Here is a 19,183-nt window from a genome sequence, read left to right on the forward strand (position 1 = left end):
AAATATAGTAATATTGTAGAAATAAATAAAAAAACGGCATGTCATTGTTTGACATTGAAAATATATTGATACATGAGAACTGTCATCTGTCAAAAATGTCGATCCCCTTGAAATTTGAATTTAGTTTAAGCGAGCCTAGACAATATTAGTATATATTATCCATATTTATAATTATGAATAAGAAAAATGTAATATCTACAAAATTATTGCCGAAAACCAGCTGAGATGTGCCAGAAATTAAAACAATATAATATACAATATATGTTTGGCAGATGAAATTATATAATTTACTTTAATAAATAACACAATATGTCCAAAATTGCATATGCATTTTTTTAGACTTATGCATGTTTTATTTTGCTTTACTTTACTAAATTATATAAATACAAAATAATATTTCTACTTATTGAAAACATGATTTAGATTTTTGTTTCATGTGTCTAAAGTTAATTTGTTCGGCATTGTATATGAATTATTTAGCAAGTTCATGATCTTACAATTAGATTGAACAGTGCCATGTAAACTAGATTTTACAAATTAATTCACCTAAGATTTCAACTAGAGTAATAATGTTTATTAAATTATTAGTAAGAAAAATTTACTTTAGAAATTATAATTGCCAACGAGCAACTAATATAGATAGAGTACTAATACGAGTACTATATAAATTATTGAAGCAAATATATTGGTTGGAAATAACAAAGGTGATATTGTTCTTTTACCGTAGATACTATTTTTATTCTTTCTGAATTTCTAATACTGATAAAAAAAACTGCAGCTTCCAATACGTATATATCTTATGCTAACAAAGACCATAAATAGAAGGACATTAAATAGAAAATTAAAATGTATAAGACAAGATATTACAAAATTTGGAACTTAAATTGTAGACGTGGGTACAGGACAACGTCTGTCGGGTTATCTAGTATATATATATACACATATATATATATATATATATATATATATATATATGCCAAAAGGTATTTAAACTCAAGAAAAAACTGTTGGACGCTTGCCAAGAAACGTCTTGGCATTTGGTTAATAAATTATAGCAGTAGTAATTTTAGTAATTTTTTCAAACGTTTTGAAGCCGTTTTTAAGTCTATGTATATGTAAATACTGAAAAAAGAAAGATATCTATAATTTCTTTTAGTTAAAAATTTTACCCATTCTTTATCAATTGCAATTTCAACTGCATACGAGATATTAAACACGACGACGAAAACTCTTGAAAATTTTTCTTGGAAAAAAGAGTTTTCATGAACCTGTTTTATAAAATAATGTGTTAATTCTAACATTTTCATTTTCTTGACCAACAGTAAATCGATATTGTTCATGAACAAGCTACATGAAGCTAAAATATTTTATACGCAGATGCCAGAAAAAATGCCAAAATTTAAATTTGTATTTTAAATTGATAGCTCAAAACCAACAAAAATTTACTGATAGATTCACTGACTAGTTTTTCAAACGTGTATTATATATATTCCAATATTGAGATAACCCAATCCCACTTGTATTCGCATTCAAATTATGAACAAATACATATGAAGTCAAAGTATCAATGCTTTTTCAAATCGGATGTGTGCTATCCTCTAAAAAGTCAAATAGTATTACGTAAATCATATTGGGATGAATTCATTCAAAAGTCGAGAACCTGTTTAATTTTTTTATGTTAATATATTTGTAAAATATTCACTTCTCTAAATATGTCACACGAAATAAAAAATTATAGCAATTAGAATTAAATTAAAACCTATGTCGTTAAAAATTGCATTTTCCGTTTCAAAAATATATGATAGGTATATTTATAATTTATATCGAAATATAAATTCATCTTTTTGTCAAAGAACTGTACAGTTTCAAGACATTATGTATGTGTTTATAGTAAGTCGACGTGTTGAAATAATAAGAGCAGAATCATTCTTTAAATATAATAAGATTGGAAAAAGTGTATAATTTTGAACAAAATTTTGAGGGTTTAGACATGTACAAATAATAAAATATTCTACATTTTTACAACAATTAAATATTTGTAATATCAAAGTTCTATTTTTTTTAAATTCCTAAATTTTTGAAAAATTTAAAAATGATTTTAAACAAAAAAACTTTCACAAACAAATTTTTAAAAATATTCAAAAGAGTTAAAGTTTTTGAAAATTATTAAAACAACATATTTTGTCCAAAAATTTTTAAACATTCGACTGAGAGCAAAAAAATTATCTTTACCAGCACTATTATTTTTCACATGCCATATAATTAAGACAATATAAAATATTATAATCTTGCTGGATTATCTAATTCTCCTTCAAATTATACTTAAGGGGGTATTCTACTGTGGAGGCATGAATTTCGCCCGGTTTTTGAAGCGCTGTATAAAGGAAACAAATAATATTTTTACTATCGATTTTTTTTATCATTTGTTTATTGATATTTTGTTATTACATAAAAAAATTATTGAAAAAAAATAATTAAAATTCGCAAAGTTATGAGCAGTCAAAGTGGGAGCTCAAAAAAAAAGAGGGTGTTCTGGAGTGCATGATTCCAACCCTCCTGATAATTTGAAACATAAAAAATAGATGGATTCTTAGTTATTATAGATGCCGCTATCGTATGACCCTTGGATAAGTTAAAAAAAATTTGTTTGAATGGCGGCAGTTTGAAAAAAAAAAAATTTTCATGTTTTTTTTAACAGTTCCGAATTTTTTAAAAATACTTAATAAAAAGTTATAGCTTTGGGTAAGGTCCACGCGATAAAGCGATGTATAGAGAAGATCCTCTCCAAATTTGAAGTAAATCGGTTCATTAGAACTCGAGATATCCTTACCGCCAGCTCGAAAAAAGTAGTTCCGAGAAAAAAGCGTTCAAAGTTTTGAGACAAGCCGGACCCGAACCGAGACCACGTCACTAAAACGGCTATAACTCAGGAAATAATAGTAATTTTGAAAAATCCTTTTAATGAAATTTTTTTGAATAACTAAACTTTAAAAATATGAAAAAAAATTTTTGATTTTTTGAAAATTCTACAGTAGAATACTCTCTTAAAACACCAATAACTCGAAAATACACTAATAACTCGAAAATTCTCAATATTCAATAATTCTCTACAAAACTCATTACACAAAACAAAGTCATATCCGCCATTATCATTGTCTAAGTCTCCTTGTCCGCTGATAAATAATTTCATAGCCAACTTCATACTTAACTCTATGTCGCACTATATGACCGTTACATTCAAATATATAACGAACCGCATAATATAACCTTAAAATATAAATGAAGTGTAAAACTCTAAATAAAACGTTTCAATTACTTGACAAATTACAATTCTAAAACCAAACCATCTCACATATGTTAATAAATATCAATATAAATTTTACCTTCTTTGTTAATGTCCCAAAGAACGACAATAGCCCCAAGTCGTGCGAGACGTTCAGCAAGTAGCCTTCCGAGGCCTCCGCCGCCTCCCGTGACCACAGCAATCTCGCCATGCAAAGACTTTTCCGTTTTTCCAACTATCGCATGGTAGAATGACTGAAAATCACATATATTGGATGATAAATAATTATAATTAGCGTACAAATATATAAAAACTAGTAGTGCATGGCATCGTTAGAAATTTTTAAAAATCAGGAAAAACGACTTTTTTTGAAAATTTTGAAGTATTTGCAAGTTCTGCAACATATTCAAATCGGTTGATCCATAGCGTCAAAAATGGCGAGGAAATTTGTTTCTATATAGGCGAACTTTAAACATTATAAATCTTGCTACGGAACCCAAGGCATTGGAACCAAAATTTGTACTTATTAATAAAATCTCTATAAACTATCTGATTAAAATTTGGTGCGCATATGTCTGAGTATAATTTTTGGCCGTCAAATGGCATTAGTTAAAAAAACTTCTGGGTCTCCAAAACTGCTAGACCTTCCTTCATAAAAATTGTATCATTTCGTCAATACAAGTGAAATGTTTAGTGAATCATTCAAATCGGACGCTCCGTTTTCTCATAAACTGAATTGTGATTTTGCGCAGTTTTTGCCTCGTATCTTCGAAACGGCTGAATCTACCATAGCCAAAAATTAATCAGCACGTCTCCTCATCAATAGGAATCAAATGTTTGTTTGAATCATTTAAATCAGTTAATATGTGCTCTTGAAATCATCGACAAAAACTAGTATCCGCACACACACATCCATTTTTAGGGTATGTCACAGTGTCCAAAAGGCTTTGAAACGTGAACATATGCAAAAAAAATGATTTTCGATTTTTTTGCGATTTTTGTAACTTATCCTGCGAACTTTACCTTGTGAAATTTAAGAAAATAATAATTCAAAACAAAACAAAGCCATGATGAATCTTTGTGAACATTGAAGAAATTGTAATAATGTAAAGGTAATCAATAATTTGAATATATAGAACAATAACTACTACAAATTGTTTATGTGAATTAACAAAGCTGGTCAAGATTTAACCGAGGCTTTTCTATTTAATACATTTATACCCCCTAATCCTTTGGGGTAGAATGAATATAAATACCTGTAATTTATAATAATTGAGAGACTAGCAAAAGTAACGAGAGAAGAAGATTGTAGAGTGAAGATCAATATATCTTATAATAGTTGTATTATTTACATTTCTTATAGTGACGGGATATTTATAATTTACAGTCCGCTTATTATCTAATTTATCATAGTGATCCCCACCAAATGCAATTAGAATATAACCGAGCATTCTTATTCAAATTTATAAACAGTCCATGGCAAAAGTATTTCACAGAAAAACAAAAGTTCACTCACATACTAACTAGGATATAACAAATCAATTTAGAGTCAATGCAATGATTGTACATTCCGTAAAACAAGAAACTCTTTATTTTCCCCGACGAATTCATTTCGTACAATATCGACCGTGAGATTTACCATAGCACCTGAGATAACGTAATAACTTTGGATGTGTTGAATTTCACTTTTCATCTTGTTCGTAATTTGCTACTTTCTTTAATTTGTCAAACAGTTTTATTCATAAGTTTAAAAAATATCTGAAATTTCTTATCATAAAACAATTAACAACCGGTTTTGAAGAAGCAACAGAGTTCAATTTTCTAATAAAAATTCTGTTCGGAACATTCGAAGATATTTTAGCAATACATTAACTTCCTGTAGGGTAAAATTATGATATTTTCACGTTTTAAAACCCTTTAACATTCCCTATTGTTAGAAAAAAAATTAATGTATGTGTGAGAGTGAATGTATGTTTGATTTTTTTTCAATTATTCAATAAAAATATGACAAAGGTCTATTTTACCTTTTGAGAAGGTTCACAGCCATCATAAAAATATAAAAAAAAGCCAAATAATAATCATTTGGTGCTCCAAAATGAGTACGAACAGTACGTGTTACTTATATAATATACAGATAGCTATTTATTAAAACTAGCTGTAAGTGGAATTCTGTCTTAAGGCAATTAAGGCATCGTGCCTTAAGGCAAATTGCCTTCCCGTACCAAAAATTATTATTTTTTTAAAAACGATTGACATTTTTAAAACAAATTTACTTCGAAAAAATAAGATTTTTGAGAAACTATAAATTAAACAAAAAATTACTTTTTTTTGAAAAAAATTTTTTTTCAAAAAAAAATCTAATTTTTTTTTTCTTTTTTTTTTAATTTTTTTTTGGAAAAAATAATGTTTTCTTTATTTTGGCATATTTTGGAAGATCTTTCTTCAAAGCAATCGTACTGCTTTAACTGCATAGAGACAAAATGTCAAAGCGCGTAAGCGCCGCGTCGCTGTCTAACGAATAAATATTGGTACGGAACCCATAGGAATGCAAACAAAATTTATATTTATTGTTAAAATCTCTATAAAATATCTGATAATTTGATGTGCATATGTCTAATGATCATTTTTGACCGCCAAATGGCATTTTTTTTTACTTTTTTCGTTAGATCTCCGAAACCGCTAGACCTGCCCTCATGAAAATTTGATCAATTCTTCATCTTGTCAATACAAGTCGAATGTTTTTTGAATTATTAAAATCGGACGCTCCGTTCTCTTAAAAACTGAGTTACCGTTTTTGGAACTTTTTGCCCCGTATCTTTGGAACGGCTGGACCTGCCTTCGCCAAAAACTAATCAGCACGTCTCCTTATCAATACGAATCGAATGTTTTTTGAATTATTCAAATCGGTTGATCCGTGTTCCCAAAATCGTCGACGAAAATTTGTATCCGCACATACATACACACACGTACATACATACATACATACACACACACACACACACACACACATACATCCATTTTTTCTAAGGTATGCCAAAATGTTAAGAAACCTCTGAAACGTAAAGATATATAAAAATTTTCATTTTCGATTTTTTTGCGATTACGATAACTTACCCTACGGGAAGTTAATTAAGTCATGTAATTGAGTAAATCATATTACTAGTACCTATTTTCAAGTGAAAACCGATGTCACTGCTTGACATGTCCGGGGCGGGTATCAGTCCCGGATTTTTTTTTATTGAAAGACCATAGCAATAACCAATAATCCACAGAGAAGTACGAGATAACAATATAGCAAGAATTACACATAATGCGATCAAAAAATCTCATGCTGTAGATTTCAAAAGTGGAATCACAGAAACAATATCATTAAGTAACAAAGTTGTAATGTGAACTCCATCAGAAAAATTAAAAAAAAATATCCTTATTTTTTATTATTTGTGCTATTATATCGGTTTCATATCATCGCTAGTATCTTTAGGAACTATAAAATATATACAATAAAAGTTATAAAAATGCAACATAAAAAGCTTATATCTAAAAATTGAGGCAATAATGCCAAGTCAATTTAGAAACTGCAAACTCTTGCAAAATTTTATTGATTGAATTTTTGAATTTTGAAATATTTGAAAAATTCAAACTCTTTGACACTTCGAATAAATATCGTGAGTAATAATCTACAATCGATACATAATTGCTGCTGCAATTTGGCAAGAAAAGAAGGCTTACTAACGAGATTCAAGATAAACGAGTTCGTGTGAACTCTACATATTTCGTGTCCATAAATCATCTGTTGATAATCACATAAAATTCAATATACTATCCATGTCAAGTTCAAAATGATCATTTACAGCTCAATAATTGTAATAACTTAATTTATTATGAATGAGATTCAACACTGAAATATATTTGAGCGAAAATTAACCGTGATAAATTCTTATATTCGGTTAAGTAATTACATAAGTTTATTCATATGCATGTTACTTAATATTCATATCAATTATCACCAATTTATATATATATATATATATATATATATATATATATACAGTGGCGTCGGAACCGTGTGGGCTGTGTGTGCTTGAGCCCACCCATGAATTTTGATGGGAGGGCTCAGCCCACCCATCAATTTCAAAAAATCATATGGGCTAATATCTCTAAAAAAAAAAAAAAAAAAAGACGAGCCCACTGGCTGTCTTTCAAAAAAAAAAAAAAACGAGCCCACCCATCAAAAATTTGGTATAATTAAAATTAATATAATTTGGAATAATTAAAAAAATACGCTTGAATTTTCAACAACGCAGCAAAAAATTCAAAACTTTACAAAAATTTTCAAGATCAATTAATTCGAGATTTTGAAAATATCTAATAACTAAAATTCCATAATATTAAAATATTTTTAAGAATAACTAAAAAAGATGTAGGTGTATAATCGACCTATAATACTAAACTGATTTCTATCTTGATACATATACCAAATAATTTAATAATGATATTTTGTCAGTAAATTATTGATTATAAAACCGTATATTAATCTACATCTCTTCAATATAAATAACATTTTTATCAGCGAAACAATATTTATCTAGTTCAACATGTTTCATAAAAAGGTGTGTTTTTATAGCAAGCAGTGCAAATAATATCAAGTTATTATAATATTAACATAAATATTCATTGATTAGTGATATTAAAACAGTCAATACAATTAGGTTCTATAAGATTCAGTTTTTTGCCTCAACTCTGATTTCTCCAACGAAGAGATTTAATTATAATAGTTTCAAAATATGATCTGCTCAAGGTTTGGCAATTCCGCGGTACCCAATCTTTGCTTCCTGAATTTTGCTTAACGTGTTTCGAGTATATACAACAACACCGTTCGCATTGAATCATTCAAATCAAGTTTCAATATATTACCTGTTCAAGTTTTTTTTAAAAAAAAATCTTGAAAAAATAAGGCCAAACATACCTACAATTTATAGGTATTCATTGTACAACGTTCATATTTTTTCAACAGTTTTCATGGCAAATATACATAAAACGTTATATAGCTCCAAGAATTTAATGATTTTTTGTATGAAAAACGGTTTGGGCACACTCGTGGGTAAGTGGCTAGAGCAACTGGATGAGGTTCCAGGTTCGATCTCGCTTTGAGTCTGATGTCAAGCATTAGTGGCATCGGTTTTCTCTTGAAATATAAATAGCAATATACTTCCAAGTAAAAACAGCCCTCATCTGGCATTTCTGCATAATAAAAATATTCGTTCGATTACAGAAAATGTAATAAGAAATATTATCACACAGATATGAGACAACTGTTTGGGTTGCTAGGATTGCTGTTCAAAATAATATAAAACTAGTGGGGTGTATGGCATCGTGCCTTAGGACAAATTGCCGGAATTCCCGTTCGAATGTTCGAGGAATACTGAATGTTTTCAAATAGATTATTATTAATATTGTAGCATTGTCTAACTATAGTCAGAATTAAAAATGAAATCTGAATTATTTTCGATATACAAAAAAAAAATTTGTTTGAAAAAAAAAAGTTGCAACAAAATTTTTTTTCCCAAAATCAATTAAATCATTTAAATCGGACGCTTAGTTCTCTCAAAAACTGCCATTATTTACATATTTAGCTCCGTATCTTCGAAATGGCTGGGCCTGCCTTTGCCAAAAACTAATGAACACTTCCCAATCATTACTGATTGAATGTTTTTTAGACCATTCAAATCGGATAGTCCGTTCTCTCAAAAACTCGATTTCTATTTTCAGCATTCTTTGCTCCGTATCTCCGAAACGGCTGGGCCTGCCTTTGCCAAAAACTAATCAGCTCTTCTCCCTATCAATAGGAATCAAATGTTTTTTGAACCATTCAAATCGGTTGATCCGTGCGCCCGAAAACGTGACTGGAAATTTGTATCCATACATACATACACACATACACACATCCATTTTTTCTGAGGTATGCCAAAATGTTCAGAAACCTTCAAAACGTCGAGAAATATAAAAATTTTCAATTTCGATTTTCGGCCCATTTCAATAACTTACCCTACGGGAAGTTAAAAAAGAAAAACGTTATTAAGAAAAGGAGTTTTTCGGAATATACTTAAAAACGGCTGCACGTATCTTGCTAATTACTTGCTAAATCAGCTTGTATCAGCATTGAAAAATCTGAACTGTCTCCCATATGGATCTATGGAAATTAAATTCCACAAGAAGACCTTGTCAAATATTTGGGCCCACTCTAAAGAAAAAGGTAAATTGGAAAACACACATCAAGAATCAGAAGCCAACTCGGAAAACAACTTGAAGAAATTGTGTCGGCTTTTAGAACCGAAATCTAATTTATCAACTTATATAAAAATAAATTGTTAATAATAAAAACAATTTCAAAACCTACGTGGACATAAGGTGTCCAGATTGGATACGCTTGTGAAACTAATATCAATATAATACAAAGATTTTTAAATAAAGTCTTGAAAATTTGTCTCAAACCTCAAGACAACAGGATGTTCAACATGCGAGAAGAAATAAGGTTTACAAAGAGGCATAAAGAAAGAGTGACATCCCATCCCAATGAGCTGGCCCAAAACCTTTTGGCTTTCCAAAAAAAACTTAAACAGGAATGTCGAAAATATATAATTTAATATATTTTTCTTTTTTTTTTTAGAGAAACCTATTTTTACACTTACTCAATTGTATATTTTATCTAAAGTTAAAGTAAAATCGGTAACTTCCACTTGTCATTTATTTATTATAATTTCGTAATTATCTTTGTTGGATGTAATTAAATTGCAATTAGATCAAAACCAAAGCCATGAAAATGAAAATATTAACTAGTGTATGAACAAAAAAAATTCGAATCGATCTAATTTTAGCAGATAATGCACAGTCTTTCTAACGCTAGTAAGTTTCGTTTTTCTGTATAAAAGCGCTAGTTATAATGCAGTTACGAAATTCGCTCATACCTAATGCAACCAAATAAAACTAAATCCGAATAGAACGAGTCTGACTGCATTCAGGAATGAAACAAGAAATATGGATCAAATTGCCGCATCACTGTTAGCCCAGAATACGAGTAAAAACTCGAGCTGCCGGCAAGGAGTGCCAGCTGAAATGAAAGAGAAAGCAACTTGCTTATTTCTTATTTTGATTACTTGTTTATTATTATTATCCGATGCAAGAGTGGAATTGTCTTCTGTCGATGGATGCAAGGTCGTATGTATGCTATTTATTACATGCCGGCAACGTGCGGACCCTGAATGAGAATATCCACAAGTTACGTGCCTGGACTGTTCGATGGGAGAATCGAGATTATTTATTCTACGTCAATGCACCTGATGCGATTCATACAAGGTTCTCTCCATACGGAAATCAAACGAACACCAAAAATCGTTACCACTTTTGTCGACCCACAGGGTCAAATCAAATATATCTTGCAAGATAAAATGGATTCTAAACATGCAGATCATGTTAATGTAAGGCACTGACTGGAAGCAACAATGAGAACTTATAGTTCGAACGACCATACTTCATCGGTTTCCCTTTGGACCCTATCTCAAAATCAGTATAGTTTAGCTGTTACAACAACTGTCACTACCGTACCCAGTGTCCCCCATAAATAAATAAAAATCTAAGATACACAATTCAGTTTTTTATGAATCAACAACGCATTTAAAATCTTTCATAATTAAATATGCAAATAAATTGCACTTTATACATTAACCGCAATTCATTGGAAATTAGTTTTTACTACGCTTTTTGCCTAGAAATAGTTTTTTTTAAGATTTTATATATACAAGTTATATGAATCCTTATTCAAATCTGCATGTAGAGGAAACGTCATTGTTTGACAATCTTAAAAAAATATAAATTGAAAATTTAATATTTTATTGCGACGTCAAGAAGAAGCAAAAGCAAGTTGAATTTACATTTACTTCAATTAATTTTTTACATTATTTCGTAATTATAAATTATTAATTAACTTCCCGTAGGGTAAATTATAGTAATCGCAAAAAAATCGAAAATGAAAATTTTTATATATTTTTACGTTTCAAAGGTTTCTGAACATTTATTCAATACAAATCAACCAATTTGAATAATTTAAAACACATTCGATTCCTATTGACAAGACGTGCTGATTAGTTTTAAGACGAGGCAGGAAAAGCGGTTTCGAAGATCTGAGGCAAAAAATGCGAAAAATGGTAATTCAGTTTTCTCAGTACTCATATCCGACTCACATGTCGGAGATCGTTGGTTCGATTCCTGGCGCTTCCTAATAAAATAATGAATTGTAATAACAAGATGATAATATATAAATGTAATTGAATAAACTAGTATATGAAGTATGTAAATATCGAAGATGTATGAAAACAAAAACCAGTATCAATTAAATATGTCGATATAATTAGAAAAACACGCAATAGCATTAGTAGAAAAATGAAAAATATGGATTCAGAAGAAAGAAGAGTTAGTAAAGTAAAGATAATGTAAAAACGATTTAAGTAAAAGTAAATAATGTCTTGAATTAGAATTTGTAGATGTTGAGTTAAAATTTATTAGAATTTGTATTGTTGATTTAAAATTGCATAGAAAGTTAAGTAAGAAAATGAATTAAATAATAATAATAATAATGTAGAATATAAAATATGAAATGTTGTAGGTGGCTAAATGCTCTATGTAAGCGAAATAAAAATTTATAAAAAAAATTGTTAATATTATGCTTAAATAGTGAAACAAACTAAAAATGTATTTTATCAAAATAATTTCAATAAAAAGTATATGTAAAATCAAATCAAATTAATACAAAATTAACTATAGTTAGTATGTTAACTTCCTGAAGAAGTATGTTGTAAATCAAAAAGACTTGTAAATCAAATAAATAAATGTAATATCATAGAAATGAAAGAGAAGTTTGCTTAAAAAATATAAGTATGATTGTTATCAAAATATAATTAAATAAATATCATTTAATTGAATCACGAAATAACATAGAAATTGGACAATTTACAGGAACATTTATATCATGTGGTATAGTGGGTAATTGCTTTAGCAAACCGTGACGAAAATACAAATATCATGTGATGCTTATTATATTACAGTGCTGCAAATTAAAATAATTATTTAGAATTATGACTGGTGCTACACTGTTGCAAAATGCAAGATAATTTTATATAAGTCATTTAAATAATTCTTTGTGATTTGCGAATCACAATGGTGTCCGGCGGAAATGAATAAATTCTGAAAATTTTAAAAATCTATTAAAATGAATTGATACAATTATTATAAGAAATGATATTGCAAAACATTACGCAATTTATTATATTTATATTCCAACGCAATTACAAGGAATTTTATTACAATTGGCATAAAATTGAATATAAAGATTTAAATAATATACATATTTTAAGTATAATGCTTGTTATGTAATACATGTTGTTGTTGGTAAATTCGAATAACTAGTGATAATTTTGAAATAATAAAAGACTTAATTATGGGTTTATACCATACAATTGATAAACTCAATCAATCACACATGCAATCAAAAGAATCATTCTCAACTTGTAGTGTTTAATTTTATAAAATTGAAAATGAATAACATAATTAACATAATTATTAATTATGCATATTATAGCCTGATAATTGTTTATTTAAAAGAAATGAAGAAATCCATAGAATCAAAAAATATCGAAACTTTTTCAGTTAACCCTCCGTCGGTCGGAGTGGTCTGGCCAGACTTTTTTCGACTTCACCTTAAAAGAAAATACTTTTAGTAATCCTATCGACTTGAAATTTCTAGACTTTTCCTAAAATTTCATTAGCTGTCGATCAATGAAAAAAACAGGACGAAAAAATGTGTGGTCCAGCCAGACCACTCCGACCGTTCGAAGGTAAATAAATATTCGACGGAGGGTTAAAATTAATAATAAATTTATAATTCTATATAAAAAAAAGATGTGAACATGCACAAAATCTAGTTTGTACTTGCTGAAGATATAAGATTCATAGACAAACTTGTCAAAAAAATCTTCAAATATGTGCGCATTATCCAATTTCCGCAGAATACTTTATCTATCACTCAAATATACTTCGCAAATATTTTAAATATTTTTTGTTTAAATATCAACACCTATTTTTCTATTTGTTTACAAGCAAAGTGACTGTGATAACTAATTGTAAGCAAAGAAACAATAACAGTATAGAAATTATATCTAAATCCAGAAAACGGTTTTGAACATGCAAAATGAAATATTTCAAGAATGATATACCGGTTTTTGGAATAAAAATGTAGTAGTTCTTAATAACTTAAAATATCTTCCAAAATGTGTGATGCATAGGCATTTATTTAGAACGAAAGTATTTAAACGCATTTAGCGCAAGCATTATCGATCGAAGATTAGTTTAAGTGCAAAAATTACTTATATATATATATATATATATATATATATATATATATATATATGTTAACGAAATAGAAATATACGATCAGAATAACTACTTAATAATCTACCTACATTTTCAATCATGATTCATCAGAACCGCAAATTTTCAAAATGTAATTGGTACAGTTTCACGTTGATAACTTCTGACTTCCACAACCATATTACAAGAATTTCCAGCAAAGCTAGTTTTTTGTTAATTACCATCGCTAAGGGTAGCAATTAAAATTATTGGCTTAAATAGAGCAAAAATATTGTCACTCTCAAAATGTATTGGTATAGTTTCACGCTGATAACATTTGATTTCTACTAAACCATAATTACCATTGCTACGGGTAGCAATCCAAAATATAGCAAACGCATTCGGATAAATAATGGACTTGGCTTATATAATAATAGACCCAAAATATTGCCATTTTCGAAATGTATTGTGTTCGTATAGATTCATGCTGATAACTGTTGATTCCTACTACTTCCTACCAAAATTACTTCTACTAAGTTACTACTAAACTATTACCCAATTAAAATAAATTATAATTTTGTACTCAACGGCAAGTACGGACACTAACACATGCTATATGATATCTTTGTATTATTTGCGTTTCTTGTTTTAGATATAAGCCTTTATATTCCTTTATGTTTATAACTAATATGTTTGAAGCCTGGATCATATGTTATAAATAATGGATAGAGTATTCGCCTAGTGCTATTATATTTTAGAGTCTAGACAAATACTTAAAAAAAATAAAGACTAGCGAAAAAATCATCTAATAAAATCATTTATGTTTTGGTATCAATAAAACTAATTCTGCATAGATACAAACGCACCATGTCTTTTCAATTTTTTTACGGAAATCAAATATGAAATTTTTATTAGAAATCATTGTTAGTTCATATCCTGAAAAAAATCGACGTTGTTAAATACTAATTTTTCAACAATTCTTTCGTTGACTTAAATTTTGTCTAGACATTATTTTAGATACAACTATGCTAATAAATAATTTATTATAATCACCAACACTGAATTATTTCAAGTTATTCGCCAAATTATAAAGCATTTCTATGATTAATTAGCAATAAAATCCGTTATATATACATGTATTGTTTTAAAACCACTTTCATCTTTGCGAAAACTTTCTTCAAACTAATGCAGACAGAAAGATATCCACGTTTTTTACAATCATTAACAAAATCTTATAGGTGCGTATATTGTAGATATATATATCATCATATATATATGTCATATATATATATATATATATATATATATATGTGTGTGTGTATGTAATGTGTGTACAATGTTTCGTACATGTTATGAAATGTATGTATTTATAAAGGCTTGTATGCATGAATGTCCAAGGAGCGTATGCATTTAAACCATATTTGAAGCCATTATATTTGAATATTATATTGAGTTTAAATTAAATCTGCGTAAAATGTTTTTTTTAAAACTAATTACTAAAGTTTTGACGGCTTCTTATGAAATTTTCATAAATATTTATGTACAAATAGAACCATGCAAATATATTCTTTGTTACGAAATAAAATAATTGTGTAAAAAATAGTTTTTCCTAAAAATACAATTAATTATTTCATATAATTTAAATAGAATAATGAACTTCCCGTAGGGTAAGTTTAGTAATCGCAAAAAAAATCGAAAATGACAATTTTTTCATACCTTTACGTTTCAAAGGTTTCTGAACATTTTAGCATACATTAGAAAAAATGGATGTGGGTGTGATGTATGTGTCTATAGTATGTATGTTTGTATGTTTTGATACAATTTTTCGTCCACGATTTCGGGAACACGAATCAATCGACTAGAATTATTCTAAAAGCATTCGATTCATATTGATGAGGGGACGTGCTGGTTCTGGCAAAGGCAGGTCCACCGGTTTCGAAGATATGAGGCAAAAAATGCAAGAAATGGCAATTCACTTCTTAAGTGAATAGAGCGTACAATTTGAATGATACAAAAAACATTTCACTTGTATTGCCGGAATGAAGAATTGATTAAATTTTTGGGAAGGCAATTAGGATATTTTGTTTCTGATACACAGTGCGATTGCTTTGAAAAAAATCTAAAAATTTCAAAAAAAATGAAAATATTAGTCAATTGTTTTCAAAATTTTGAAAATTCTTAAAAATCTGATTATTTCAGTTTCCAGAATTTTTGAATTTATTAAATTACGAAGTTCCAGCAATTTACCTCAAAGCACGATGCCACGCACCACTAATTTTAATTAAATTTTATGTGTAACTTATATAGTATCAAATATAAAATAATTCAACAAAAGAAATAATAGAAGAACCAAGTCAGACATTTGTAATCTAATAACTCATATTTGAATGAAAATCTGAGAAAAGCGACTGTTCACAAATAAAAAATCAAACTCGAAATATGTGAATAAGATGGAAGAAATGGAGCAAAACGTTCTCCGCAAGATCGAAAGTCTTCGTGTATAATTTAGGTCAAAAATGTGCCTTCCAAAAAACCAACACACGATGTATCAACAGAGGACACACGTGCGTTATAACTGACCTACACTATTTACTACAGAATTCAATATCATGAGTACTTTCTTACATCACTTACCAAATATTATTTATTGACAAAATCGAGAGAAAATTCAAACAAACATTTTACAACCTCATAAAGATCTATTATATCAATGTCATTCGTGAGAGTTACATTCTGTAGTGAAATTTACATATAGCACATACATATATTTATGATTATGATGAGGACATTGTTGAAAATATTTCCATAATACCAGCAGTGGATAATTTTTTAATAAAATATTTAACTAATCAGCACACGCCTCTAAGTACTTCTATATATAATTATAGCAACTTATAAAACTATTGTATCAGGCAATGTTTGTAATAAAAAGTAAATATTTTTTCAGCACGTTCATTAGTTTAAATTAATAGAAGTATTTCATTTATTCACGTTTGTATATGAAAATTTTATTAAAAAAAACAATTTTTAAAAAATGATAGGTTAATATTTTTGCATCACAATTTCTAATATTTTTCTACATAATCTTTATCTTCATAAAAAAGTTATATAATTAATTCCTAAGTATTTAAATATTCTGTAATAATCATCATCAATGTTGTTATGTTTCAAAAAATTGTATCTAGCAGAAAAACCTGATGATGGTAGATATCTAGTTCCGAAACACAGTAATTAAACATCTACAAAAAAAACTATTTTTTTTATTTATTGCATATATTGTTTGAAAAAGAAATATATGAATTTATTAAAAAATCTAGGATTTATCAATCTATTGAGTGGAATATACTATCAATTATAATAATTTAACTAAGTTAATAATTTATAAGAGTTTAAGAATAATAATAATAATAATAATGAATTAATCTAAAAACACAATTTGGTATTCTTAATTAATGAAACACTATTGCACCACGGCGCAAAATTGTAAGTAATTTAATTAGACTAATTTTAGATTAGTTTATTATTTTTATTTTGAAATTATTACAAATTATTTACTTGATTTAATTAATATAATTGACAGCATATTATTCCAAATTCCACTGAATGAAAGCTAGGATGTAAGCCGCAACGTATGGATTTAAATTAAACTTTAAAAAATGCGTTCAAATAATTTTTATTTGGTGTAATGCCCGATTTTCAAACCAAACTAATATACAAGATAATTAATTATTATATATTATTAAATAATATATGTATATATATATATATATATATAAATATAATTATTTTTTGTGTGTGTGCCCCAACAATAAATTGACACTTACCTTAATTATAATTCCTATGGAAACGATAAGGAAAACAACGATATCTAGGATACTCTCAGGCCAAGTCATTCGTCTTCGTTGTAATTTGTCACAACCACCGTTCTGTCCAACCATGCAATTTCCATTTTTCAACGCCATTTCATAAAACTTTTAACTTAAATTTGTAAATGTATACAAGTAAAAAGGTATTCGTGTTACACTTTTTGCATCGAGAGAGAAAAGAAAGTGTCTGTGTTTCTTTTCGTTTATAACGGCGATCTGCGCTTGAATGACACAATTGTTTAAAAACAGTCAGAAGCGCATGGTAAAAATATCAAAAATATTTATAATTATATTCAATCAAACTAATAATAGTCAGCAAAGCACTGTCAACGTCACATGCACATTTAAGGTTATGTCAAAACTGCCCCGAATTAAACTACCCTAACTAATGATCACAAATCCCATTTCGCTTTAGGCCAAATGAACATATTCCGTAGGCATTTCAGTGATGCCTGAATTATTCAATTATTCGATCGTCGTCACCGAATTCCGAAAGTGTTGCGGTTCCTGTGAGATATCTGGCCGATTTGCCGAATAATTTAGCTGTCAAGAAATCGGTAAAAGAGAAAAGAACGCGTCGCACGGAGCACAGTATGCAGAATGGCAAACAGGCAAAGATACTAAACTTCCGAACGTAAAACATTACCATTGTATCGACCCAACGACGGCGTTGAGGGAGTGGGGCGCAGGGCTGCGCTTGTCCGCTTCCACAAAATCGCTAAATTCACAAGGAAATACAATCAATCGGGGGGCGAGTCTTACTCGTACACCAGGATTTAATACCTCACTCATTTGCACATATGTATTAAATTTCTTATCGTCTTTTTCTTAACCGACAGTTATGCACGAAAATAAATATATTTAATTTTGGTTAAAATCGCATATAAGCGTTACTGGAATCGAATCAATCCTGCGCACAATAACAGTTAATATGTCTGAAAAATTACTAGTACTTGTAATACTAAAAAATAAGATATAAAAATTAATATATTAAAAAATTAATGAATAGAATTAGAAAAAAACGCGGAATGCACAAGTTTCTAACCCTGACGTTTCTTACCATACATTCATAAAACTTAAAGATTCACAATCGAAAACAAACTGCATTTGAGTAATTATTTATTCAACATTACATGCTTGGTATTGCGCAATTTTTATGTACGAGAACAACATGAAGATTGTCAATATATCATTCTTATAAGAATTAAGAATTGCATCGTGCCTTAAGGCAAATTGCTGGAACTTTCCGTACCAAAGATTTTTTTTTAAAAGATTTAATATTTTTTGAAAACTGAAAAAAATAGATTTTTGAGACTATTGAAATTGGTTGTTCCGTGTTCTCGAAATCGTCGATGTCGAAAAATTGTATCCGCACGCACACACGTAGGATAATTTATAGTAATTACCTTATAATTAAAAAAAATTGATGTGTGTGTGCGCGCGCGTGTGTTTGAATGTATGGATACAATTTTTCGTCGACGATTTCGAAATCATGGATCAACCAATTTGAATGAAACAAACAATAAAATGTTTAATTTTTGTTGAATTTTGAAATTTTAAAACATTTGAATTTTTTGTCAATATTGAACAAAATGAACTAATTTGAAAAAGTTATTGGATAGTTTTACTATTAAAA

General features: G+C 28.6%; 1 protein-coding gene across 1 annotated transcript in view; it reads right to left on the reverse strand.

Annotated features, from left to right (window-relative positions):
• Window positions 1-18,182, reverse strand: part of LOC113377291 (short-chain dehydrogenase/reductase family 16C member 6-like) — an 80,127-nt gene extending 61,945 nt beyond the window's left edge. Inside the window, exons 1-2 of the mRNA XM_026617550.1 lie at window positions 17,506-18,182; window positions 3,384-3,537 (exon numbers count right to left, since the gene is read on the reverse strand). Coding sequence (XP_026473335.1) covers window positions 3,384-3,537; window positions 17,506-17,643 — 292 coding nt within the window. The 5' untranslated portion in view covers window positions 17,644-18,182. The remainder of the gene's footprint in view (window positions 1-3,383; window positions 3,538-17,505) is intronic.
• Between the last annotated feature and the right edge of the window lie 1,001 nt (window positions 18,183-19,183).

This window comes from Ctenocephalides felis, unplaced genomic scaffold, assembly GCF_003426905.1.
Source record: "Ctenocephalides felis isolate EL2017-DRISC unplaced genomic scaffold, ASM342690v1 CF-g0.4_SCAFFOLD_01886, whole genome shotgun sequence".
In the NCBI taxonomy this organism is placed as follows: domain Eukaryota; kingdom Metazoa; phylum Arthropoda; class Insecta; order Siphonaptera; family Pulicidae; genus Ctenocephalides; species Ctenocephalides felis.